General features: G+C 41.4%; 1 protein-coding gene across 5 annotated transcripts in view; it reads right to left on the reverse strand.

The window, feature by feature from the left end:
* Positions 1 to 27676, reverse strand: part of TFPI (tissue factor pathway inhibitor) — a 132447-nt gene that overhangs the window by 72781 nt on the left and 31990 nt on the right. For 2 of the 5 annotated variants that reach the window (XM_074548166.1, XM_074548164.1), the window contains exon 1: positions 2754 to 2822. The exons of the other annotated variants lie outside the window; for them this stretch is intronic. In XM_074548166.1, coding sequence (XP_074404267.1) covers positions 2754 to 2807 — 54 coding nt within the window. In that variant the 5' untranslated portion in view covers positions 2808 to 2822. Of the gene's footprint in view, positions 1 to 2753; positions 2823 to 27676 lie in introns of those variants that run through there. 5 annotated transcript variants of the gene reach the window in all.

A 27676-nucleotide genomic window follows, 5' to 3' on the forward strand; every position in this document is an offset into this window, starting at 1 on the left:
TTAAAACACAGTTGAATGCTTCATTAAGGTACGTACATTCATTTTTAAATCCACATTGATTTCTTGAGAGCACTGTACTACAAAGGCTATAATGAGGCAATGATCTGTATGAAGGTGATAAGAAATCTACATCGCCATGGTCTCCACAGACCACTTCACACTCTAGAAATTAGTGCTGACCTCGTAAAATAAGTTGCAAACTTTTCTAAAAATTGTTACAATTCAACAATCTTTTCTTTTGAGTCAACACCAACATCATGTTCTGTTGAACTTGTGATTTATTTGTGCCAAGCAAAGCAATTCTCCTGTTATAACTCTTCACAAACAGCCAGACCCCATTACTGTAAGCAGAAAAATTAAAAATAGAAACAGAGTAACATCAGCAGAGAGCACAGGCCAAGCAGCAGATGGTTAATTAAAAATAATTATGAAAAGAAAACCAAATAATTTGATTAAAAATGATTAAAATATTATGATCAGGATAATTACTGGTATATATTTGTACTGCACTAAATTATGTATATTACTTGGGGTTGAAACCTCCACTCTATTTGGAGTCTTTCTGGTTTTGCTAATTTTAGGTGCTAATACTTGGGATATTTTGCAATCACCTGCAGAATGTACTCCACAGGTAAAGAGATGCTAATTAAATTGGTTGGTTTGGTAGTTAATATAGAATTGCACAACCCATTAGATGCTCAGTAATTGTATTTCACTTTATTTCTTTAGCTTTTTCTGAGGTCTCTGATTTGAAATAATGTTATTGACCCCAGAATCATGACTGCATCACAAGCACTAAAAACAGAATAAGTGCAAACATAGCACAAAACTACCCAGGCTACCAAAGTCAGACACCAAGGCAGTATACTTTTGTTTTCACTCTAACATTGGTTCAGACTTTAAGGTAAAGAGACACAAAAAAATGTAAAAAAACGTTGAAGAGACACTAATATTTCTTTGCCAGTCCCCAGAACTCAGCTGTAGCAATGGACTCAGCATCAAAACAGATTGGGGAAAGAAAATGCACTGTTTACCAACACTACATGGGTCTCAAGGATGAAGACAAAATATGGTGAATAGAGAAATCTGAATTTGCCTATAAGCAGTCGCTTTAACAAGTTTAGTCCTAATTTAAAGCTGAGCAAGGATAAAAATTTATTTTCTGTAAGCAAAAACAAATGGGAAGCTAAATGAAGCTGGATGAAGTACCCCTTTGCAAAAACTAGGGAAAAAACCATTGACTACTATTAAATGTTCCAGATAACAACTTACAAAGAGGTCAGGCAGGAAAATCCAGGGACCTGGCTCTAGAGAACACCACAAGATTTAATAAAAATGGATTTCAGCAATCACTCAACTTCAATGCAAGACACAGAAGCAACATAATAAAAACCTGAAAGACCAGCTTTCACACTAGAGGATGAGAATCTGCGGTGAAGCTTTTACAGCCTGTTTCTCAAAGGAACATGTACTGTGTGCAGTGAGACTGAACAATATTGCTGAGAGGCCATGAAAATGAAATTCCAGGACTGCAAATGGAGCTCTCTTTCCTCTAACTGGTAGGGACTTCAGGAGCTGCTGTTCAAGCTCAAACCCACAAACACAGCCCAGCTGGTACAGAAGAGAATGACAGAATGTTCTGAGTTGGAAGGATTACCAAGGATCATCAGGTGCAACCCTTAAGTGAATAGCCCATACACAAAAACTCACAAATTTCCTGTTAGTAGCACCATGCTTTAACCAGCTGAGCTAATCTCAGGGCCAGATTTTGGTGGAAATCTGTATGAGACAGTTAAGCTGCTGTCCTATTTGTGGGGCACACAGAAATATTTTAGAGCAGTTTTATAAGGATTGGTTTGTACCAACATTGTCTTGGGCTACTGGAAAAAGTTGTATAGAGCTGAAGAGTTGCAAGCCTGAGAAAAGCCTTAAGTCATCAAGTTCACCTGCAGCACACAAGTGCTGAAACACTGCACTCAACTGGCTCATCAGCACCACCATGCAGCTCTCCATTTTGCAGTTTTATTTAATTATTTTATTTATTTATTTTAAGGCAGCCAGAGGTTTACTCTATGAGTTTGCCTAGTTGTACTGTTATTTCAGAGGAGACTTGTTTCTACTCTGCCTTAAGAGCTGCAAAACCTTAAAAAAATATAAATACTTTAGGTTACAGAGAGTTATTGCATCAATTTAAGCTGCTGACAGAACACACAAAAGGTGCAAAAAACGTCTTCAAGAAGAGAAGTAGATCAGACTCCTGAGAAACATTCAGGAAACTGGTTGGCCAGAGGAGCTCTGGCTGCTCCATCCCTGGAAGTGTTCAAGGCCAGGTTGGACAGGCTTGGGGCAACCTGGGATAGCAGAAGGTGTCCCTGCCCATGGCAGGGGGCTGGAACTGGAAGGGCGTTAAGGTCCTTTCCAAGCCAAGTCCTTCTATAAAACAAGGCAGATTGGTGCCTTGTTCCAAAACAGCAACTGTTTTTCTAATACATTTCTATTATTTCTGAAAATACATCAGCCTGGGATATTCTTAAATGAGTTCAAACTTATTTAAGCAGACACAAACTCATAAGCAAACACAGCACTTATTCCAGTTCTCTGAAAATAGCACCACAGCTTAAATAAGAAATGTAACACCTTTTAAGTCAAGAGTTAGAGAACAGTATTTACACATGGTTAAGAAGAGAAAACCAGTCCTAAAGGAAACAAAAAAAATCTGTCAAATTCACAAGGGAAAATTTCTTCTGACTTACGTGCAAGTTGGATGAGTGAAATATAAGAAAAATACCCCAATGTGCTGGTTTCATTCTTTCCTGTGATTGTGAAAATAGCCTTTTCAGGAGGTTGAAAAAGGCTGTGTTCACACTGCCTGCCTGAAGGGCAAAGTTTGATGTGTGGGCAGCTCCCACTTTTCAAGCTGAACTTTTCCCATTAAGTCAGTGAGAGAACATATCCAAGTGTATCCCAAGAACACAGAACAACATAAAAGATTAGGGCTTGCACATGAATTCAAATTTAGAACAAAATAAAAAAAGGAAAAAATTGAATTTTTTGACCTACAAAACGTGTGCAAACAGTCATGCACAGAAAACAAACTATTCAAATTATATAGAACTGCTATACACAAAAAGGCAATTTATGACTGAAAAGAGATAGCTTAGGATAGAAAAGCGGCTTAATTTCAGCCCATTATTCACCTCCCAGTGCCCAAACTGAAAAACATAGTTATGTATAGAAAAAATAGGTTGTTTAAAATGTATTTAAATGCAAACAAAACAAACATATCAAAGGAAATGCCAGAATCCCTGCTGGTATGACTCTCCCAGTCCCAAAACACCCTGTGAGACAACACCTTTTTCCTCCCATAAGCTCTATGACTGTTTTAATTGCTGGTCCTTCAAGTTAATTGGGAAAATGACACATTTTGTCTTGGTTCTGAAAAAAACTTGAACCATTAATGCACAAAGATTAAAATATCTGCTATTTAAATTCAAATTATACAATTGCAGATTCTGCCCTGTGCTGCGAGCCAGCAAATCTCACTGAAGTGCCTACATTTTTTGATCACAAAAGATAGACAGAATTATGCCCACAATGCTTTTGGCAATGACTCTACAAACTTTCTGCATGAAATAAATGAGAATTCCCATCTTTCTGTTTACACTGATCTATTTTTTTTCTAATTTCCCTCTCTAAATAAGGAGACTATGCAGGCAAGTTGGATGATGTATTGCTGCACTTAAGCTTTCAAATTCCTTTAGCACTAATTTTTTTTCTTCAGTTTTAAAGAGCAAATTTTTCTTCCAGATATGTGTTAACAGCTTTTCCACAAGTCATATTCTTGTAATGGTAGTAAAATGTTTTTGCTATGGAGCATAAGTTTACAGAAGAGACTTTTTGCTTTGGAAATTTTTTGATGCCCACATACAACTACAGTTTGTGACACCAGTGCAACTTGCTTACTGGAAATTCTCTGTGTAACTGTGCCAGATATTGTGAAACCAGTAGTTTGAAAATACATGTATTCATTAGTTTAAAAATAACCTTTGAGTTTGGACTACCACACTTCCATTCCATGTAGTTTTCCAAATAAGTAGCAGTCTTTCCACACAGCACTTTAAACAGAAAGTATGAGTAAAAGCATAAAGTGGGCACAATAAAAAAATAATGGGGTTATTGACCAAATTTCAAGCTGGAAAAGAAGACTATTTGCAAATAAAGTGCACAAAGCTGTCCTTTTTTAACCTTGGATGAACTCAAGCATAAGTCCCTTTTTTTGCCACTTTGAGAGCTGAGAAAAATCTCTGAGGCAAGTACTTTATAATAATAAAATCCTCCATCACAAGCTTCCTTTTGAATAACCTTCTGGCATGTTCTTGTGTTGTAGCTGCTTCTTGTCTGCTGAGCCCCAATTTTCTGAACAATAACTGAGGTTTCTCAAACAGCTCAGAAAACTGAAAGTGAGAGGAGAATTTAATTTAATGTTCCTGTCATCACACTGGATCAGAAGAGCCTCATGGAGAAATAATACACACCTCTCACTTCAGTATCTGTGCCATAACTCCAAGCCTCTGAGGGCTGTGAACACCCAGCAGGGACCTGAAACTGGCAGGTATCACATTTAATGTATGTTCAGTCACATTCCAAACAAATAACTACACTCCAGGAACAAGCTAATAATTCTTCTGAGTAAAAGAACCTAGATATGTGCTTTGGTCTGCAGAAGAGATATTCCTTAAAATGACTGTCTGTACAGGCCACCCCTTCTGTTCAGACACTCAACCTTTCTACAAAATCATCAATCTTGTTTTTCACTGGGAACTCAGAGCCATACCAAGGGCAAGACTCTGCTGGTTTTGCTGTAAACAGAACTAATCATTTGAATTTTTCAACTAATTCAGCTGTGTTGAGGGCACTCTGTGCTGCAGCAGGCTGATGGATTCAGTGAGCCAGAGGAAGCTGGGCTGCTGCAAGGCCAGTGCAAAACCAACACAGCAAGTTTGCACAGAGTTTGGAGCTTGGGCTCATCTTGAACTATGGTGTCACTACAGGACACGAAGCAACACAAGTGCACACACTGCTGCTCTCAAGGTGAAGAAAAAAGGGAAGTTTGTTTTCTGACTCCTACATTTATAGTTTTCCAAAAGCGGCAGTGGATTGGAGGGTGAAAGTGCCACCTTTCCAATGATACTGGACAAACCAACAGTCTATCAAATTCCTCCTCTTCTATAAAAGAATGCAGAACAATAAGTTATTTACAGAAAGTGTGTAAGAAAGTTTGCTACAAGAATGTAAACATCAATAAGCTTAAAAAAATTGAAACAAGACTACAGCTGCATGTCAAGGGCTACATAGCACCTAAGGGACACTGTGGGGGACACCCTACCACAACAAACAAACCAGAAATATTTCTTCCCTTAAAGGTACCCAGGGTTCCCTTTCTCTGTGGCCTTACTGCCTGTATCCATACCTGCAGAAGCAGCAAACCCCAGGTGGATGTGATCAAATTTCCACTCTGTGTGATATGTTCCAAAGCTGCAGGAAATCTCAGGGTTGATTACCAACCGTGGAAGACAATAATTTTTTTAATAGCTTAAGGTGAGCTGAAAGCATTTATAGCAGAGCTATCCCAAGAAAACAGCAAAACTATAACATTTATTACCAAACCAGGGCAGAGTAATTTTTCATGTATTAAAAGACACATCCTATCTCTCCATGACAAGGTTATAAAAACTCTATATCATCTTAGTACTGATTACTTCAGTCAAATAAAGTAATTTTAAACTTTGTTTGTTACATTTAAGATATAGCCTTACATATAACCATTCCCACCTTGTGGTTCTAAGGATTGTTTCTTGCCTGTAGAGCAAAAATAATACTTCTGAAACAAAATATTACCAAAGTCTAAGGCTTAATGCTTTCAGACTGATTTCAGTGTTGTTCAACGCATGACACTTTCCCTGTAATTGGTGTAAGGGTAGGGCAAACTAATCAGATTATTAAATCTCACTGGTTATAATCTAGGAAAATTCTTATCTACTTCACCTAAGCCAAGAATTATCAGTTTCCTGTTCTCTCTGTTTCTTTTAATGAATATTAAGATGCTACTGATAATTTTGGTACAGAAAAAGGAATAAGCATACTGACATTTATTCCAGCAAATTAATATACCTGGTATCTGCTGTGCAATGTCTGTAGATTTACCAGTTTAATTTTAATTTCTTAAGAAGTAATTGTTTTACCTTTGTGCTCAGATAGGATGCTGTGAAACTAAGTTATATCTGTGAATTTATCCAATGAACCAACATCATATATCCTAATTTTTCTAGGCTAATCCACAGTGAGGATACAGCAGTCCTTACTGGCAGATGATATTATTAAATATTTAGCTCACACAGTAGATAATTGGAGTGTTTCTGCCATAAGTAATAATTTACTCATGCTGGTGATTCATGCTGATCCACATGAGAAAAACTGTAGCTAAATTCACACTTTAAGCCATAGGAATCAGCAGCTGAATCAGAAGATAGAAATTGCCATCTAACCCACACAGCTGCAGAGAGATGGAACACAGGCACCTAAACAATTCATCACATTGCCTTAATCCACAATTTAAATTTTTGTGCAATTCCTCTTGGGATGCACATTACATTGTTGGACTGTATCATGTTATTCCCCTTTTCAAATTCTAACTCTAAAAAGAATAGTGCATTACTTAAATTTAAAGTTAACTTAGGCTTTTTAAATTGAAGATGTTTGAGTACTGATTTATAATTCTGCATATGACTGGTGTTTCATCCAACCTGGGGTGCTTGGAACAGAGATAAACTGGCAAAGGCTGCCTGTGCTATTAATCCACAGCAAAATCAGGCTATTGCCCAGAGGAAAGCACTAGTCTAATGATATGCAAATTCTTAAATGAGCTGGTTTCCATTAATATTTTGTAATAAACCAAACTCAAATTCTCCTACTTCAATTCACATTTACTCAGTCCCTTTAGAATCCCGTGTTATAGACTGCAGGTAGCTTGGAGAGTTGTGTCTAAGCAGTATTAGAAAATGGAATGGATTTTAATTCTATAAAGCCAAAAACCAAAAGCTTCAGCCTCTGCATGGTCTCATGCTCTCTATGGTATGGATGGATATGCGGGTTGGATCCCCAAAATCTACATCCCATTCCTTCTCCTCAGTTTTGTACTCAACTGAAATAAATGCAGCAAGCAAAATAAATACCACAGGAACGCTTAGGCCATCTTTTTCTTTATAGTAGGAATGCAAATATTTATCTGTCCAGAATTTTGTTTTGAAAACTGGAGGCATCACAGATTTGGCAGGGCCATAGAATCTCTGCAAGCTCGTGACAATGGGACCAATGCCTCTTCACTTGACACACATTGCATGGCGGTTGAACAGGCAACTGCAGTTTCATGGTTTGTTCAATTTTCACAGCATCTTATCCAGGAAGAATAGAAATACTACATATGTACATTAACAGATTTAATAATTTTTCCTATTTCTCACTGTTTGCAGAAAACTATTGATATTTGAGTTACTTGGATACAGTTTCCACTAAAACCTAGGTTGGCATGAGGGCTGTGGCAATCTCCCATATGAGTATAAGAATTTTGGAATTGCACTTGCATGGGAAGTGGAATTAGGAAAACACAAAACAAAAGTGTTTCCTAAGATTTTTCTAAATCGATAACAGCCCCTCCAACTTGGCTATTTGTAAGTTATCTGTATTTTACTTGGAATTTTCCCTGATACTCTCTTGCTATTCAGACACTGGAAATAGTAATCCTGTATAAATGACTGAGTGAAAACATGACTGGAGAGATTGCTTTACACAGAGATCCTGTGAGCACCTTGTCAGCTGTCCCTCTGTGCACATATGGTAAAAAACACAAACTCCTGTTTCCACATGGTCCCCCTTCTGTCTAACAGATATCAATTCAATATTCATCTGGGTTTCTTTCAGAGGGAAACAAAAAACAAAACCTGTTTTAATTGTTTGGTCATCTGCCCTGTGGATGGTTTCTTCATCCTTTTCACACACATTCTGGAGTCATGGTTTGTGAACACTGCTAATCAACCCAGCCACCAGCTGCCACTTTGGTTCCACCAGCAGGCTGATATACTGGGTTTGGGTAATCTTGTTTGTGTATTGATCTCTCTCTTGAAGATAACACTTTTCTATCAAACAATCATGAACCTGATGTTTCAAATTTAAACAGCTGCAGAGTCATTAATTAAAAAGTAATGCATGGTAGTAATTTAAAATATGTGCTTGAATATTTATGTACCCCTCTGAACTAGAAAGTAAGTATACAGCATTCATTAACAGAGATTTAATTTAATTTGTCAATTTTTTGAGTTAAACTTCACTAGATTAAAAATCAACAGTAAACAAGGAAAGAAACAGCTGCAGCTACAGCTGCTGCTTTGTAGCCACTTCAGTTTGTCTCTCCCCAACATGTACATGTAACTTATAAATTACATCAAAAGATACATTAAAAAATGACAAGTTGTGCAAGTGTGGAGGAGGAAGAGAGAGAGAGATGGTGCTTAGCAGGACATGAATTTCTTACCAATAAATTGTCATTTGAAAAACAGCAGGTGACAATGCAATAAAAATTGTGCAGAGAGCTGAAATGAATACAAATGCCAGGAATATACTGGAAGTGTCCAGCAGTTCTGCTCTGCAGTGAGTCTGCTTGACAACCATTGCTCTGCAGCAGGCATGAACTATTGAGCAGATTAAATATTTAGCTGTGCATCGCCATATCTCAGTCCTGGGCCCTTGTGAGCCCACCTTTTAGCAAATTCTGAGGCAACACCATGGGACCATTAATTGCCACGTGGTGGTGGCTCCAGCAGGACCAGAGCCTTGCACTGTGCAGCACAATGTGTGCAGAAGAAGTGTTGTGGTTGGCAGAGTTAGGCTCTCTTTGAACACTGAGCACAATTAGAAATAAAATACCACATATTTAGGAAAAAGGAGTAATGAGGAGTGATGTGGTTTAAGGTCAACTGAAAATGTTTCACTGCAGTGGCTCATGCTGGAGCCTCTCAAACAAACAAGCAGCAGCTCAAAGCAAATGGAATGGTTAAAGGAGCAGCTCTGGAATGAGAGCCTGGGAGAAGCATTGATGTGCTGGAGACACAGCACTCCCCACGGGTTTAAATCCATGAGTGCCCAATACAACATGCCAAGGTACCATAAGCACTTGGGTACATGAAATATCCAAGGAGAGAGTTGCGTACTATCAGACAGCTAAACCCTCTTTTGATTTGTTCTGACTACTAAAACCTTAATTTCTGAGAGAAACAAAATCCACAAGCCTATTTAAAACAGAAAAGCTGTAATGCAAAACAAGGAAAATCAGTGTTTGTAAGATCAAGCATAAAAGAGAAGAGATATAATCAAGAAAATACACTCCTTTGGTTTTCTCTTTCTGAAGAAAAGTAAAGCTTCCTGCAAAAAATGTGGATTTAATAATAAACTAAGAGGACAAAATTGGAAAATACTTCCTACAATAATTCCAGCAGTCAGCTGTGTTCTGTTTGAAAAGCCTGACTTACTCTTGGCTCTGTATTACAAGAGTGCTAATTGTTCCCTTTGGAGAGGAACCACCTTTTGTGACAAAAAAAAAGTAAAATAGCTTTTGCATGTTATGTACTACACTTGTTCTACAAATCCCCAGAAAACTACTTTTATTTTTCATACGTGTTAAACTGACATGGGGACCCAAAAAAAAATCTAATTATTGCATCAATTAATAATTGCAGACTAGCACAGCTCTGAGAACTACAACTCCCTCTGTGCTAAAGAAAAATATATAAGTACAGCCTGGAAAAATTAAAATAATTTTAATAACTAAAGAGTTTCAGTAGTAAAATGTAGAACAAATTTATGTTCTACAGTTGCAAACCATAAGAACAACTCATAAATGTAACTATATTAAGGCCCTATTTCTTTTTCAGCCTAAGATCATTTAAAAGACATGGGGGGAGAAGGTATACATGAAATAGTGCATTACTTAGGTAATGAATTCCTCTCTTCAGATTTGTATCCTGATGATATTATTAGATGGTAGAGTCAATCTCAGCAGAAAAATGCAGGTCAAGTATTTTGGCATGAGATTCATACTTTTTAATTTTCTGTCCAATCTACAATCCATGCAGTCTTGTATCATCAGCTTCCAGTAATTCTCTTTTCATCTTTTACTGCAGTCTTTAAGTTTTCTTTCTTGGAGTATTTGTTATAGTATTACAGGTTTCAATAAGCCAGACCAATAAATCCCTACCTCAGTAAATTTTTATCTAATACTATATCCAGTTTGATAGATTTATTTAATTTTTTTATCTTTTTCAAAGAGCAGTTTTATTGCAGTTTCAGTATTCTGGAATAGAAGTTGTCTATATCTTCTTCATCCTTGTTATGACACTTAATTTCCTATTTTGTCCAGATATGCTTATTTTCATTTCAGCAGTTTTCCTGCCTCCATCCTCGTGCTCCACATTATTACCCTGGCTGGAAACTGAGGTAATGTATTCCTTTAGTTCAGGCACAATATCTTGATCAGCTCCAATCTCACCCTTATTGTTCAAACATGAACTCATCATTTTATCTTATGACTAAAATATCATTTAACCAGTTTTAATTTCCCTCCTGAAATACAATTGTGTTTTTCTCTTGACAATTATTGCTGTGTGCGAGGGCGCACTGAGTCCCGGGATCCGGCTAGCTAGTGAGGGGTGAAGGCCAGCACCCCCGCACATCTGAAACCAGCCCCCTTCGGCGTCTTTGGCCTTAGGCTGAGCTGGGAGGTGTCTCGGAGCGGCACGAGTGTGAGGCGAATTAGGAAGCGACCATTTGCTGGAGGTAGGCTGTCGGTTTTATTACAGAAGCACCATCAAAGAGGGAAAACACCCAGCAAAATGGCGCCGAACCGGGGGCTACCCAGGGTTTTTAAAGGAAAAAGGGGGAAAAGGTAGGGAAAACCAGCTAGCCAATAATAATACATATTTTGAGGTCCTAAACATAATTGACATACCTAAATAACCAACTAAAATTAAGCAAAGGATGGGCTTTGGGGCGGCAGCCAACCATAACCCCCAGAGAGGAGAAGGTTCTCGAAACTTGGGAGGAGAAAGGGGGTGATTGACTTAACCCAGGGAGGAAACGACTTTCACTTATAAGGGAAGCCAGGGGAGGAGCCATTATATATCGGCAACTATGAATAGCGGTTACTATAGCAACTTAGCTGGCAGACTAACGGTGGCGGGAAAGAAAAGGGGGAACGAAACCATTTTACACATAATAGGGGAGAACAATACATAAATTGGGGGAATAACACAAGAAACTTAACAACACACTACAACACCTCCCCGTTTCTTATCAAATAAAATAAAAATTTTAGCTCGTCTAAGCAACTCAAAAAGCAGGTGTCTGCAGATTGTCTTGCCAATCTTTGCTTTCCTCAAGCTGGAGTTCGCTAGCCCACATCTGTTCTTGAGGCAGCTCGGTGGGCCCCTCTTCGTCTGAAGCTCTTCCGGCTTCTGAGGAGAGGTCTTCCAGCTCGAAATGTTCTTCCCGAGAGAGTGCAGCATGATTGACAGTCGTCGAAGTGGCTCTAGCTATTAGTCTTTGGATCAAACTACGGATCAGTACGATTAAAACGGAAAATACAATCAAACTCAAAACAGCTTTACAAACCGATTCTAGCACAGAACTGGCCCACCCGCTAAGGCCCCAACCCTTGAATATGTCTCCCAGCCAGTCTGATGTCTCCTGCCTGACCTGATGGACGAGGTCTTGGAGTTTTTTGATGGAGTGTCTGGCGTCCTCGGCCCGAGAGGACAGGTTCAGACAACAGAGACCCTCAAACTCCTCACAGTGATGGTGATGGAGCAACAATAGGAAATCTATTGCTGCTCTGTTTTGGAGCGTTGCCTTCCTTGTAATTTCTTCGTCTTTAAGGAGGTCGTATAATGCGGCTGAAGTATAATTGGCTTGTTTAACCACCCAACACTCCAGGCGGCCCAATTCACCCAGAGATTTCGCCACCGATAACCATGGCAATAAAATGGTAAAGGCGACGGATTTAGAATGAGACCAATGGGTAACTTTATCATCACAATCTTCAGAGAGATCTTTAAGATCTCTTTTGGATCTAGCCAATTTGGATGTTACGTTAGTCTTTTTCCAATTGATAATTTGGGTGATGTTGGGGGTAAACAGCGTCAGCCGGCCAAATGTGCACGGCCCTCCGATCAGACCAGAGGGGATGCCTGCCCACGCTCGATCACCACAAATCAAAAACACCCCTCTGGGAAGGGCGTAAGGGGTCCGCTTGGTATTGGTGGGGCCAACGATTTTCAGAACAGCTCGGCACCACTGGCTCGCTTGATATTGTTTCTTTGTCTGTCGGACCACCTCACTGCCTTTATATATGGGGGCAAAAGTAAATTCGAACTGAAAACAAATTGAGGAGTTGGTTGAACCGAGTAGGTGCAGCTCTGTGGGCTCGGAGGGCGCAGGATTCAGTCTGGCCACTCCGTCTCTCCAGGCATTACTGGGTTCAAAACCGGGAAGGAAAGTTAGGCTCTTCGCCAAAACAGGGGAAAGGGCAGACTGGAAGGCAGAGGGGAACTCGTCTGGGGAGAAAGGGATCCCCACAAGGCAAGACGACATTGGGTCCTCTGTTGCGCCGGTGTCGAGGCATATATGGTCCTGTCCTAATGACTGGGCCAAAGCACGCCAGACATTGATTTTTGGCTGGGGAATGACCCACGGCTCCACAGGTGGCAGAAGGAATCCGCAGGTCATCAGCACGGTCAACAACAAACAAGGGTTGGGAGCCAGCGTTGTCGTTTCGGATGCCATTCGGGGAGGTGAAAATTCGGGGAGATAAAACTGAAACGAAAGGAAAGTCGTAAAAGTATGCAGGATTCACAGACATGGTTCTTCCCCAAACAACCAATTTAGATAAAACATACGGGGGGTGGTGTTTGGAGCTGGGAGGGAAAAGGAGGAAAGGTGGTGTAAAAGGTCAAGGGGTGGAGGAGAAGCTGGATGAGAGGGTTCTTCAGTTACTGAGGTGAGATCCGGAGAGAATGAGGAGGGTTGATGGGATAGTTTCTTCCGCTGACGCCAGCATGCTTGCCGGACCTGTGGTACCTCTTCTTTCTTGGTCCCCTGCTTCGGGACGAAAGGCCTGACCCATTTAGATGGTACCCACTTGGGACCCGAGGGAGTGGACACGCAGGCATATCCCCTCCCCCAAGTTACCAGGTCAAAAGGACCCTCCGTCCGCCAGGTCTCCGGGTCCTTTACAAGAACCGGTGGCTTGGCTTTAGGCTGCAGCTGCTGGTGACTGCCGAAATGTCGGACCACCGGAGGGTTTTGGCTGTCAAAAGAGCAATTCAGGAAGTTGAGTGTATACAATGCCCTTGATAGCCTGACGTGGGGGGTTTCTGCCTTCATCACCGGTTGTTGCCGGGACACGATTTTCTTAAGGCTCTGGTGGGCTCTTTCTACTATGGCTTGGCCTGTCGGGGAATAGGGGATGCCGGTTTTATGCACTATTCCCCATTGCTGCAGGAAGCTTTGCAGCTCCTTGGAAGCATACGCGGGGCCATTGTCTGTTTTTAAAGTCCTAGGGATGCCCAAGACAGCGAATGCTTGAAGCAGATGTTTCTGAACATCCGCTGCCTTCTCACCTGTGTGGGCAGAAGCATAGATCGCTCCGGAGAAGGTATCTACTGAGACGTGGACGTAACACAATCGACCAAAAGATGGAATGTGCGTTACATCCATCTGCCACAGCTCGCAGCTTACCAAACCTCGGGGATTAGCCCCCGAGGCTATGGTAGGCATTTGATCTTGCTGGCATTGGGGACATGTGGCCACTATCGCCTTGGCTTGCTCCTGCGTCAGACTGAATTGACGAACTAGGCCAGGGGCATTTTGATGGAACAGTTGGTGGCTGATTTTAGCCTGACTGAACACATCTGGGAGGGGGGCCTGCGAAACAGCAGCCGCGGCCAAAGAATCGGCGCGACGGTTACCCTCCGCAATGAACCCAGGAAGATCTGTGTGTGATCTCACATGCATGACATAAAATGGATGTTCGCGGTTGGAGACTGACTTGACGAGTCTACTCAGCAATTCAAATAATCTCTTATTAGTGATCTCTTGAAGAACAGCTGACTCAGCTCGAGACACTACACCTGCAACATATGCAGAATCTGTGACCAAATTGAAAGGTCCAGGGAATTTCTGAAAAGCTCTGACGACTGCGTCTAACTCAGCAACTTGTGGAGAGGCCTCTACAACAGCAACATCGGTCTCCCACTGCTGAGTCTGAGGATCCTTCCAAGTCATCACTGACCTGTGGGATGCTCCAGACGCGTCAGTAAAAACTGTCACAGCATCCAGTGGCTTCTTGCTCTGAACCTTCTTCAATGAAAATTTAAACTCTGAATTGAATAATTTGTGGGCCGGCTGATCTACTGCGATGCGCCCAGTGTAGCTGTCGAGTGCAAACTGAAGATATTCATTAGTTTGCAGCAGTTCTTCAAAGGTCTTTAGTTTAAATTGGCCCGATTCTAATTTAATTGGGATATGTATGCATGAGAAGTCACAGCCTGCAAGCTCTCTGATCCTCGATCTTGCTTTGAGAATCAGTTCGGCCACCAACTCCTGTGGCCGTGTCATTCTTTTGGACCTATGGTGGCTCAGGAAGACCCACTCTATAATTAAGAGTTTGTTCTCTGAGCCTTGGTCCTCCAGACTATCATCCCATTGATGTATTATGCCATGCAGGTGTGGCAATTTTCCCAGTATAATAAATTTGAAGGGCAGGCCCGGATGGTATCGGTGGGCCTGTCTGGTTGAAATAGCCTTTTGTATTTTCTCCAGAGCTACCTGTGCCTCTGGGGTAAGAGTCCTAGGGGATTTAAGCTCCTCTCCCCCTTTCAACAAATTGAAGAGGGGGGCTAGGTCTTCAGTTGAAATGCCTAGCCAGGGTCTCACCCAATTTAAAGACCCACACAGTTGATGGGCATCTGCTAGGGTCTGGACTTTTGTCCGAATTGCCAATTTTTGCGGCACAATTGTCCGCTTTGTGATTTCGAGGCCTAGGTATTTCCAAGGTGGCACCCGCTGAATTTTGTCCTGCTGGAGCTCGAACCCTGCAGCAGCCAACGCATTGGTTGTCAGGTCAAGCACATGGGCAAGCAAACTGTGGTCGGGCGCACACAGAAGGATGTCATCCATATAATGATGGACAATGACGGCATCCCCGAGGGCTGTACGAATGGGTGACAGCAGCGAAGCGACATACCACTGGCAGATCACAGGGCTGACCTTGAGGCCCTGCGGGAGCACCCGCCAATGATAGCGCTTGGCTGGGGACTCACAGTTGATGGACGGAACTGTGAATGCAAATCGCGGGGCGTCCTCTGGGTGAAGGGGAATTTGGAAAAAGCAATCTTTTATATCAATCACAGCTAATTCCCAATCTTGGGGGAGCATTGCTGGGGAGGGCATCCCTGGCTGAAGCGAACCCATGTCAATTATTAATTCATTAATTTGGCGAAGGTCGGTCAGAAGCCGCCACTTATCCTTATTAGGCTTTTTGATGACAAACACTGGGGAGTTCCAAGGTGACATGGTCTCTTCTAGGTGGCCTTTCAATAGTTGCTCCTGAACGAGCTCGTTGAGCGCCTTTAGTTTTTGCTTGTTAAGTGGCCACTGTTTGACCTCTACAGGTTTATCTGAAAGCCAATTCAGTTTCCAGGTCTGGCGCTCCTCAGTGGCCACTGCCCGAAAAACCTGGGGAGCCTTCGGGAGATCGATCTTGGCTCCCCACTGGGCCAATAGGTCCCTTCCCCAGAGGGGTTCTGTGTAATCTAAAACGAACGGGCGTATAGACGCCAATTGCCCGTCGGGCCCCTTAATTTGTACAATGCTCTTTGATCGGTTTGCCAATTGAAGGCCCCCAACACCAGAAATTGTGCCCGCAGCGCTTTGCAAGCCCCAAGTCGGCGGCCATTCCCGGGAGGGAATGATCGTCACATCTGCACCCGTGTCCAAAAGACCCCTCACTATTCTCTTGTCCTCGCCCAATGAAAGTTGACATGTCAGGCGGGGCTTCTCCTTCCCTACTAACTGTGTCCAGGCAACGGTCGGAGGTGAGGTCTTCTCCTTCGGTCTCGTCCAATGGTCTTTATCTAGAACAGAAATGGCCTGGGCAATGACCTGTCCCTCAGGGAGGAAAAACGGGGGTCGGACACAGTACAGCCCTACCGCAAAGCGGTCCTGGTCGGTAGTTATCAGACCAGGGACGATACGGATGTCTCGCGGTGTGTGCTTTGTGTCCCCGACAATGGTCCACCTGCAACGTCCAATTTCCCTCCAGTGACCCGGATGTTGCAAGTCGACAGTCACCAGCTGTAAATTACTGTTAGGGAGGTAAATGCTCTTAGTTAGCTGCAGCCTGTAAGGGGAAACAGAGGACATGGTGTTAAATGCAGGTTTGGGCGGAATATCACAGGTAAAGTGTTTCCTAACTGATAGGTGCGTCAATTCCGGCAAGACGTGCGGCGGTTCTCCCTCGTTTCTACTCTCCCCGGATGATGGAAAACAGCCCGCCACATTTCTATCTTCGCGCAGGGAGGGGCTGCGCTCCAAGTCTAGTTTTTTTTCTTTTGATTCTCCTCCTTTTCCCGCTTCCGCCTCCATTCCATGTAGTCTTGGCGCATGGGACACTGAGGCATCCAATGCCCCACCTTGCCACAGAGATGGCAGGGATGGGTTGCTGATGTCCTCTTGCCAGACCCAGAAGCAGAAGGACCGGCCACGGGGGCAGCTTCAGCCTCTATGAAGTCTTGCTCGGGGCATTCAGCAAAATGCACAGATGTTCTCTTAGGCCTTGGGGCCAGGGAAACTTGACGCACTACGACATCTATCATGGCTTCTACTGTGGGCTTAGGACTTCGAGGGAGAGTTTTTATAGCCTTGCGGCAGTCAGCGTTGGCATTGCTATAAGCCATCCGCTCAAGCATTTTTTCCCTGTCATCCTCTCCGAGCGCCTGCGCTTCCACATATCTGTATAGACGTTCGATAAATTCCATGTATGGCTCTTGCACTCCTTGCAAAACCTCAGCATCTTCCCATTGGGAGGTAACTACCTCTAACTTAAAGAAAGCCCGCTCAGCTGCTCGGGCCGTCTCTACTAGCTGGGATGGGAATAAGGCTTTAGCTTGATTTGCCCCTTCAGCCCACTGTCCTTCACCCAAAAGATGTTCTTGGGTAATTAACTGCCCATCTGCGTCATGGGACAGTGTAAGGTTCCCCCAAAAACTTGGGAGTACTTCCACTATTTCCCTCCTCCATTCCCTCACCCAGACCCTAAATTCCATGGGTCTGAGCAGGCTAGAGAAGAGGGACCTTAAATCCGTCGGTACCAAATCTCCCTGAGCAAGGGTATTATGTAGCAAACCCCGGAAGAATTCTGACTCCCGGGAGTAATCTTTCTGAGCTTTGCATAGCTCTTTTATTCGGACCTGTGCTAAAGGGACCCACTGTGCCCGTGCATTTCCCCCCTCCCCTAGATGATATGTAACAGGAGCGGCTTCTAATAGGGGAGCTTGCTCCAGTTTCCGGCTTTCCCCCCCCCCCTCCTCTGAACACAAAGCGTGAGAGCTGGGGGGGGTGGCGTGGGAACCGAAACTGGAGGAGGTTGAGGCGGGGTTTGGCGCTGACGTAAGGCAAGGGAGTGGACGCGGCAAAGTACCCTTCTCCGCCCCCCGGACGGCGTTCGGAGGCGGAGGGAAAAACGAAAATGGAGCGGGGGGGAAGGGAGTGGGGGGCTGAACCGGGGGAGGGGTTTGAGGAGGAGCTGAAGGTGGGGCGGAGTGCTGAGGAGTGAGCGGGACGGAGGGAGGGTATGAGAGAGGAGTAACTGGGCAAGGGGTGTGGTCAGGGTGAAGGAAGGGGTTGGTGCTTGGGAGGAACGGGTTAGCGGAAGAAGAAGCAGCTCTGGCGGCAGAGACCGCGTGGTCCCCGCCATCTTGGACGGTAAAGGAGATACTTTGTGGAATTTCCTTACTAAACCGAACAAACTTAGGGGTTGAAACTGGGGACTTGAGAACTGGGGTAGAGGGTGAGGATATAGGAGGAGCCTGACTAGGGCTCCTCGGACGGGGAGGCTGAGCAGGTCGAGAGGGAGCAGGGGCAGAATGGTTTCCCTGCTTTTTGTTGGCCTTTAAAATCCCTTTCGAGGGCTCCTGCCTGTGTGAATAGGGAGAGGGCTGGGAGGTAAGGGAAGCAAAACGAGGGGAACGGGGACGTGCAGGGCTTTTTTTCGGTTCCCCTGACGAGCTGAGTATTATAAGCACTCTGCTCGCCCAAAATGTCACAGTCGCTAATTTTGTCTCCCCGGAATTTACTGCTCCTTCTAATTTTGCCAAAACGGCTCCCCAAAACCGTGGCTGCTTTGCAAGTTCTGGGGAAACTTCAGGGAACTTCGAAAAGACCCACTTAGTTAAAAATTTTAATTCTTGCTTGGGGGCCTTCTGGCCATCTCCAAGCAGTAAACCCTTTACAATATTATAAATCTCCTTTTGGGATTTTCCCAAACTTGCACCCATGGCCACTTTCTAGTACAGAAACTGCTGATACTAGAAAGCAGGGAAATCCTTCTGGTGGTACAACCACCTGCCTGAAAACAACTGAAAACAACAAGCCACTTTCCACTAGCCCCTGCCTCCCCTACTGTCCCCAAGTCTGGGGTTTCAGTAAAGGAAAAAGGTTTTGGGTGGTGGATCCGGACTCCAAGTCTGGGGATACCGGGTCCACGGGAAAGATAAAATGAAAAAGCACTGGGGTGAAGAAGAGCGTCAAGGAAATAGGGTGGGGGTGGGTCCCCAACGCAGGGCATGCACCCTAGGGAAATTTAAAAAGGCAAGGGAGTAAAATCGGAAAAGTCCCCAAAGCAGGGCCCGACCTTACCAATGTGGTGATAGCAGCAAAACGAGAAATCAGGCGGTGTATTTTCGTCTCCGGAACCGTCCTCTCTGGGCGCAAGGAGTCTCGGTACCAATCCTCAGGGAGCGCTGCCCCTAAAACGGAGCCTGCACCCCCCCTGTGGGTAGTGCGGCTTCCACTGTAACTTAAAAGTCCAACTCCGAGGGGTCTGTTTTTACAGGCCCGACGTTGGGCGCCACACTGTGCGAGGGCGCACTGAGTCCCGGGATCCGGCTAGCTAGTGAGGGGTGAAGGCCAGCACCCCCGCACATCTGAAACCAGCCCCCTTCGGCGTCTTTGGCCTTAGGCTGAGCTGGGAGGTGTCTCGGAGCGGCACGAGTGTGAGGCGAATTAGGAAGCGACCATTTGCTGGAGGTAGGCTGTCGGTTTTATTACAGAAGCACCATCAAAGAGGGAAAACACCCAGCAAAATGGCGCCGAACCGGGGGCTACCCAGGGTTTTTAAAGGAAAAAGGGGGAAAAGGTAGGGAAAACCAGCTAGCCAATAATAATACATATTTTGAGGTCCTAAACATAATTGACATACCTAAATAACCAACTAAAATTAAGCAAAGGATGGGCTTTGGGGCGGCAGCCAACCATAACCCCCAGAGAGGAGAAGGTTCTCGAAACTTGGGAGGAGAAAGGGGGTGATTGACTTAACCCAGGGAGGAAACGACTTTCACTTATAAGGGAAGCCAGGGGAGGAGCCATTATATATCGGCAACTATGAATAGCGGTTACTATAGCAACTTAGCTGGCAGACTAACGGTGGCGGGAAAGAAAAGGGGGAACGAAACCATTTTACACATAATAGGGGAGAACAATACATAAATTGGGGGAATAACACAAGAAACTTAACAACACACTACAACATTGCTGAAGTCTGATAGTCCCTCAACCTTTAAGATCTAGCTTTCTATGTGATACATCTTTCTCTGTGGGCTGCTTGTAATTTTCCTTATATCCTTTCTGAGACAGTAATTCCATTTATCAGTGCACTCTGCCCCTCAGGGAAAGTTCCCTTCAGTCAAAGTTCCTTCCCTTCACTGCCTTCCCACTCCTTTCTGGATACAATACAAAATGGGTTATTTTCAGTACTCCCACAACAAATATTTGCCATGAGTCACTCATAGCAGTTGCAAAATCCTTCCAAGTTTCTTGACTGGACAACTGAATAATTCTAAAAGAGAAAAAGGAGAAACATGTAAAGTCTACTCCCTGAAATAACAATCAAACAAAAATAAAAGAATGATACCTCAATATCATCCATCACACCAAAAAAATTACCATAATTTAGACAACACATATTTTTTAAAGAATACAGAGGAATAAAACATCCAGCAGTGAGTTAACAATTCTTGGCTGCATTTGGAAGGTTCAGTACTGAAAACTCTTCTGTTAAATAATGTTTTCCATTTTTGCAAACAAGATTTCCCTTAAATTTTCCACTTTGTAGCAAAACAGTATTCAGATTAAAGTTGCTATAATACTACTATGACTTCTGAAAAGAAAATATGAAGGACAGGAATTTATCAATAAATAAGGATAGATGCTTGCATACCTTTCTTTTCCCAACTGTGCCAGCTCAAATAGTATCTACAGACTAAACAGCTCCTCTTTTTCCCTGCATCAGGATAAAGACAGCAAATTGCACCTGGAAAGTTTTCCAAGTGTTCATTAGAATTGTTCTATTTTATATTAAATAGAAATTTCTCTTTCAGAGAACAATCCCTGTGTAGGAGCTGTATCCTTATGGTGCCCATTAAGGAACACAAACAGCATCCATTGCACGCAAAATGAGAAAACCCCAATTTTTTGCCATGACCTGCAGTGGAGGAGTCTCCTGACGGGTTAGGAGTATCCTCAGCCATAATCAGTCTCCAAAGCTGCATCTTCAGAGCTCCACCTTTGCTATTTCACACTGGAGGAGTGCCTCTGCCCTTCCCACACAGGGCCAAGAGCTCTGAACCATCACGCACCTGATGCTGCAGCCAACTGTTCCTCCTGGCTGAAATCCTGTATTTTGCTTCCTCCAAATATCCCTCAGCTATTTTAATGTAACAGGCAGTTTATCTTAAAATTGAATCAGCATTAGCTTCTGCACAGAAGGTGACATTTCAGTTTGAACTGCTGGTCTTTCTAGTGAGTTTGTTGCTTGATCAAATTCCCAAGAGAAATTCAGCAAGGATGCACAAGAAATTTGACTGCAAGAAGATCTGGAGTAAGAGAAGTTTTTGTGAACATAATTTAGATTGTACTGAATTTATATTTTACTGCAAGCACTTTTAGGTCCTAGACCTCATTTTACAGCAGATCTTCAGTATTTATTTCAGTTTTGTCCGAGTACAAAACCTTTACTAGCACAGCAGGGGAAAAGGTTGTTCAGGTTATTTGTCCATTCCATTTTGAACATTATGTTTGTGACTTACATTCAATTCTGCGCCACTACACAAAATATTGCCTATACATTTTTAAAATAAACAGCAAAGGAAAATACCTAAATGCATATCAGAGGAAATTTCCTAGATAAATATCCAAGGACATGATCCAAATAAATACCATATGAGTAAATAGAGAATAATTATATGAATTTCTTTAAAGGTCCCTCATATTGAACAGTGACCCCTAGGAATTGTAAGCTCTACTGGTCTCAAATCAAAGTACAAAACTGCCTCCTTCACCCATCCTTGTCATTGTTCTAATGAGAAACCTGTTTTATAGATCATGCATTTCTGAAAAACTTCAAGGTACACTGTTAGGGTGAGATGCCTTTACTAAGGAGTTAACACCATGGAAAATCAGGTTAAATAAACCCCCAAAGATGTACCTACAATTGTTTTTGTTTCTTGGAATGCCATATTGTTTGCCATCTTGCACTGTTAAATGAACACCCAAAAATAAAACTAATTAGAAACAGAGATCAGCTTTCCATTATTATATTATCTTTAAAGAAAGAAAAGGATCATCAAAAAGAGAAGTGAGGAATTACAGAGCAGAAATTTCTAGGTTGTTGCAAATTTCACCTTTGAGAAATCAGAATCTCCCTAAGCATTTGGGCATTATTAATAAAGAGACATCAACCAGGCAAAATGCCTGCAGCCCTGTCAGCCCTGCTGCTGCCTCAGAGCTCTTGAGCACCTGCACCTGTTCAGCCCACCTTTGCACCTCACCTGCTAATTTCAGCCACAACATCTTTAGAAATTGTGCTAGAAAGAGAATTCCAGGGTGTTCTTCTCCTATTTATCACAAAAAAAGCACCATTGGCTGGTCTTGAAATAAGATTTCATTTTCAAGATCTTACGTGTTTTAAAAGAAGTCTAATAAAATGCTGCACAGTGAGCCTCAGATTAGATAGACTCTGCAGTAATGTTTGTATATGGAAATATCCTGTGCAGTCTGTAATAAATTTTCTTGTTTTTGAGAATAGTTTTTCCCAATAGCCCTTCTAGAAATTTTAATTTTACAATGCTACACTGAGAAATTCATGCCCCATCACATAACACTATCCTCAACATGTGTTGGTGTACACATACACAGACACACTATATATATATATATATATATATATATATATATATATATAATGTGTGTGTATTGCCACACATTTTCCAATATTCATAATGCATACTTATTTCTATTTTTGTGATTATTTGGAATGTTCTTTTCTAGGAGGCTTGCACAAAAGAAACAAATTTTAAAATCTTGACTTCGCCTTCAAAAGATGTTTGTTTCTTAGAACATATATTCCCAAAGTAGTTTTAAATATCTTAGCATTTATAGGTGCTTTATGCAGTATTTAGGAAAAAAATGAGAACTTGGCTCATGATTTCCTTGCTCATCAATCTGACAACACCCACAGGGGAGGCTTGCAGTGGAGAACACAAGAGCACCACAACAATGCAAAATCCTGCTGGATTAGTTCGTTTAACGCACATCAGCAGTTTAAGTTAAGCTAACTGACTTTACTGCAACTAAGCCACATTTACCACCTGTGAAATGAATTTGTCAGCTTCTTCTAGAGATCCTGAGCCATAATCTGAACCCAGAGAAGGAAAGCACAAGACAGAAATGTTCTAAATCCAGATTTTGAATGTTTGCATAGTCACCCTTTCTCTTACAAATCACCTGCTCCCTCCATTCTACCCCCAAGTGCTAAAGGCACAAATCTCATTAAATTGCAGGTAAGAACTTCCCCACTATCAGAACTTCTCATCACTTTAAAGCAGGTACTTTTTCTAAAACATCATTTAGTCCATTAAAGATGCTCTGATCACAGGAAGGGCTGATTTACCAGATTTCTATAGAGTGAAGCTGCAGCAATACCCCTGGATTTTTACAGCTCTCTCACCAATGCTCTGGTTGGGAATTGTGACATAAAGGAAATATTTCAGAAGGTCTTCAGGATTATACAGCACAAGAATCAAATCTCAAGCTGGTGTTGCCAACGAAGGGCTTTTATCCATTCCAAGCACTAAAATGATATGCTCTTAATAAGATATAAATTCTTCAACCTTAAGGACTGTCATTTAAGGAGAAATTTATATGGCACACTTGTTTTCACCATATAACTCATGAATAAAAGAAGAGCAGAATGACTAACATGACTAACATTCAATCAATATTATAATTTCAAGTGGTCAATTAGAGAGGTTTTGGCTATTAGTTCCAAACTTTTCTTCTCTCAAATAAAGACCCTCCTAGTAGCAGCATATTCAGTGCCAAATATCTAAACAGAAATATCCCACAAAGATTGGCTTGCTTTTCAAAGCTGCTGGGTTTTTTCCTTCAAAATATACTGTAGCTCACATACCATAATGTGTTTTCTTTTAAATATTACACATATTCAAAATTAATTTCAACATTTTATTTTTTCCTGAAATATATAGGTTTTAAAAAGAAATCCTATAAAAACTACATCAAAATCCACCGAAAACACAGAATAAAGCATTCATATGTATAGAATTCTAAAATGCCTGTATATGGTCTCTATAAAATCTTATTTCATGGAATCTGTTGAAGAATAATTAAGGTAACATCCCTCAAACAAGAAGCTATGAATACAACTGATGGTGCTTTTAAGGAACTAAGCTTGACACTACTTAAATAATCAGAATTACATGTTTATTTCAGAATTTGAATTCTCTATTGTCTCTCCCTTTCTTGAAAGCATTATCATCTCAAAGCTAGAATACTATGGAAGAAAGAAATCCAGTTTAGAAACTTTGCCCTTGGAGTTAGATTATCATTACATTCAGGGTAGTTATTTATCCACTAACAAATGCAAAGACAATGAAACTGAAGAAATGCAATTTATGGTGCAGCCCATAAATAAGCCCCAATTTCCTCTTTAGTTCTTGAGGATATCTCCAGGAGTACATAGTGATTTTCAGGTTTTAATTCCTACAAAGTATATCCAAAGAATAACATTCTCACAGCCACAATGACATCACAGATTTTCAGTCCATACCAACTGTTACAGCGCCACTGACAACACAAATGTTTATATGAGGTACCCAAGAGTGTTAAAATGGAAAAACACTGAATTTCATTGCCTCTCTCCTACACCTGACCTTCAGTCAGTTTGCAGAGGCACCAACATGACACAATCTACAATACCATATGCTGCTTTATCTCCTAGTTTATCATTAAGTTACACTTTTAAAAGCTGAAAAAGCTTTCGATGTAGATATGCCACTGTTCCTGCTTCTGAAATTCAAGCATTTCCTTTTTAGACTCTTCTGGTGTTTCCATCCCATTCCAGTGTCTACTTCAACTTTTTAGCAAGGTGATTGCTTCCTGAGGACCTTAACAGAAGACATTTCCTGCTCATATTCACATGAATAGTTAATTAATATTCCTATGCCCTTCACAGAAAGTTGTTTTTATGTTCTAATCATCTTTCCAGAGGCCAAAAACATAAACCAGGTCATTATGAGTTAATTCAAATCAATGTCCAATGACTTTCTAATTTTCATTTCATACTTGACAGCCTTAGTGTCAGCTTTTGGCAACAGTTGCACTGAAATATTCTTATCAGAATATTTTGGGAAGCTTTTCCACCCTTCTGAAACCATGCCTAATCAAGAGGGCAGCAGCATAAACACACACCTTTTAATAGGAAAACACCTGGAAGTTGGAACTGTCTTCAATTTAAACATCTCAGCTCTAAAGCTTCTCCAGGATTTCTGCTGAGTAAAGGCAGGACAGGAAAATGTCAATAAAGAGTCAGGCTTGAATTCCATTTGGAGAATACTTTCAGTTTTGTTTACTTGCAGGGTGTGCTAAGGAACACCACTACCATGAAAAAAGGGATGCATTTATGGCTTATGTAGCACAGACCATACAAAGACTTTAGGACTCCAAGTTTTAGTATGTACTGAAAAGAATTGTTCTTGTGGGTTTGGAATTAGCGCTTGAATAAAGGATTAGTGCACTCTGTCACGAAAGGATTTTATTTTCCTTCTGTTAAATTGGGCAGCAACACTTGCCTTCCCAGAAGGATATTACTGGGTGCCATACTCTTCAAACAAGCATGCACTATTCTATTTGGAAAGAATAAAATTCTTTTTTGCTGGTGTTTTTCCTCTACAATCCTTATATTTAAAGGATATTTAACTACATGTCTCTTGATTTTAGTTTACTAAATAATGGTTGACTGAAAGAAATTACATTCTTGAGGTATACTTTCGCTTCTATCTCCAAATTTAGAATATTATTTTCATTTTGGTTACAGGGGGTTTTGGTTGGATGGTTGGTTGGCCATCCTCTTGATGATGCATAAACCCTGTGCTCTCAGATGGAGAATTTAAAATCCAGTATTGTTTTCAGTGTTTAGACAACTTCTGCTAATCCGAAAGGTTGTCACAATTCTCTGAAGGCTGTGCTAAAATTTCTTGAGTATTTCAAATACAACTCACGCCTTTATATATTCCTTCTTTTACAGCATTCCTACCCAAATCACTTATAAAACAAAGGAATAAACTTTGTTTTCAATAATCTGACCCTTATTTTTCTGGGCAAACCTTAAATTATTCAGTTATGTCTGTCATTCCTAATTGGTTTCAGACTCACCTGGTTAAAAATGGTGGATTGGAATGATTTGGATCTGAGGCTCCTTGGGGATTTTATTTTCCCTGAACACAAGGGGGAAATCTGTTGTATCTAGAAATCATCATGTTATTCCAAGGAGACAAATTCATGATTTATTACATAATGATACCCAAGTAAGATGTTCATACAAATTTAATTACTGCTTGCAAGCATAACATGAATCAGAGCATTGGTTTCATACTATCCTGTTGCTTGATTTTTTTCCTGTTTAAGCACCTACTACATTACTAAATTTTGGACTCTGGTGGGATGAAGTTACACTAAGGCTGTACATAATTATTTTATTTCTACTTTTACATCCTGTGGGTATTTTTCAGTCTCATTTGTTTCTTTTAGTCTAACACTCCTTACTTTTTAGATTGCTGTACTCCAACTACTGCCGTGTCACTGTAGGAACAAAGAGGTTTCTATGTTTATAAAATTTTGAATCTTTCCTCTGTTCTGTGTAATTCTTTCTTTTCTGCTGTTTGAAATCTTGGAAATGAGATCTCATTATTAATTGCTAATTCATTTCAGCATTAATCTGAAAAATACTTTGAAAAGTGCTTCACTGACTCATATGGATCTCTCATGGTATAGCCTCAAGGGCAAATATATAAATGAACAATATTAATGTGAGGGTTATTTGATGCATAAGTTTGGACACAACCATTGCAAATGTGATGTATTAATACTCCACTACTCAGATTTAAATTCAAGATCAGAGGCAGAAGAAATGAAAGATCACTTGAAAAGTCTTCAAGATGAAAGTACACAGCTGTCGAAAAACTACCCTCAGTCCTGTTTAACATCCAGTTCCACCCCCCTCTCGCCCCATCATTCTAAAATTAGGAAACCAGTGTGCAATGATGAATTAACCCTGTATGTGGAAATCTAATTGAAAAACATGGAATAGCAGCAGTTTATGCTTTGGCCTTTGTCTAAAGAGTGAAATGTTCTGTAAAGTGTAGTTTACTTTGAAGTTGTGTTTTGGTTCTGGTCACTGATACGTGTGCAAAGACCAGCAAATAAATCAAGATCATAATGTCACCTGTCCAGGTCTCATTCCTGAACATATTTTAAGCAAATAAATTTCCAATCCCCCCTTTCCTCCCTAGACAATTTACATAAACCATCCATTAGCATTGGTCAAGACTTTAGAGAAATACTGTTTTCAGTAAACTATTAGAATTAGGAGAGACTTTTGGAGGTTTTTTTTGCAATCAACAGAGTACATATAACACAAAAATGAGAGAAATCAACTTTTTAAATGTGATCACTCCCTGTGATTTAAGCTCTCTCCATATATGTGCTTTAGCAATTTTTTCTTTTGATTTACAGACACACTTGATATGGTAGATATGCTCTGTAACCAAATTAACTACATCATGGACTTTCTAATTTTTACATAAAGCAGCTATTCCTAGTACCTCTAAAGCATCTATATTTAATTAGAAGCCTAGTACAGAGTTTCCAAGTGTATATTCCTGATTTCAGAGGGCTGCATGAAGCCATACACACCTCAGAACACACTCTGCTTTAATTTACA

This window comes from Zonotrichia albicollis, chromosome 10 (genome assembly GCF_047830755.1).
Source record: "Zonotrichia albicollis isolate bZonAlb1 chromosome 10, bZonAlb1.hap1, whole genome shotgun sequence".
NCBI classification, from domain to species: domain Eukaryota; kingdom Metazoa; phylum Chordata; class Aves; order Passeriformes; family Passerellidae; genus Zonotrichia; species Zonotrichia albicollis.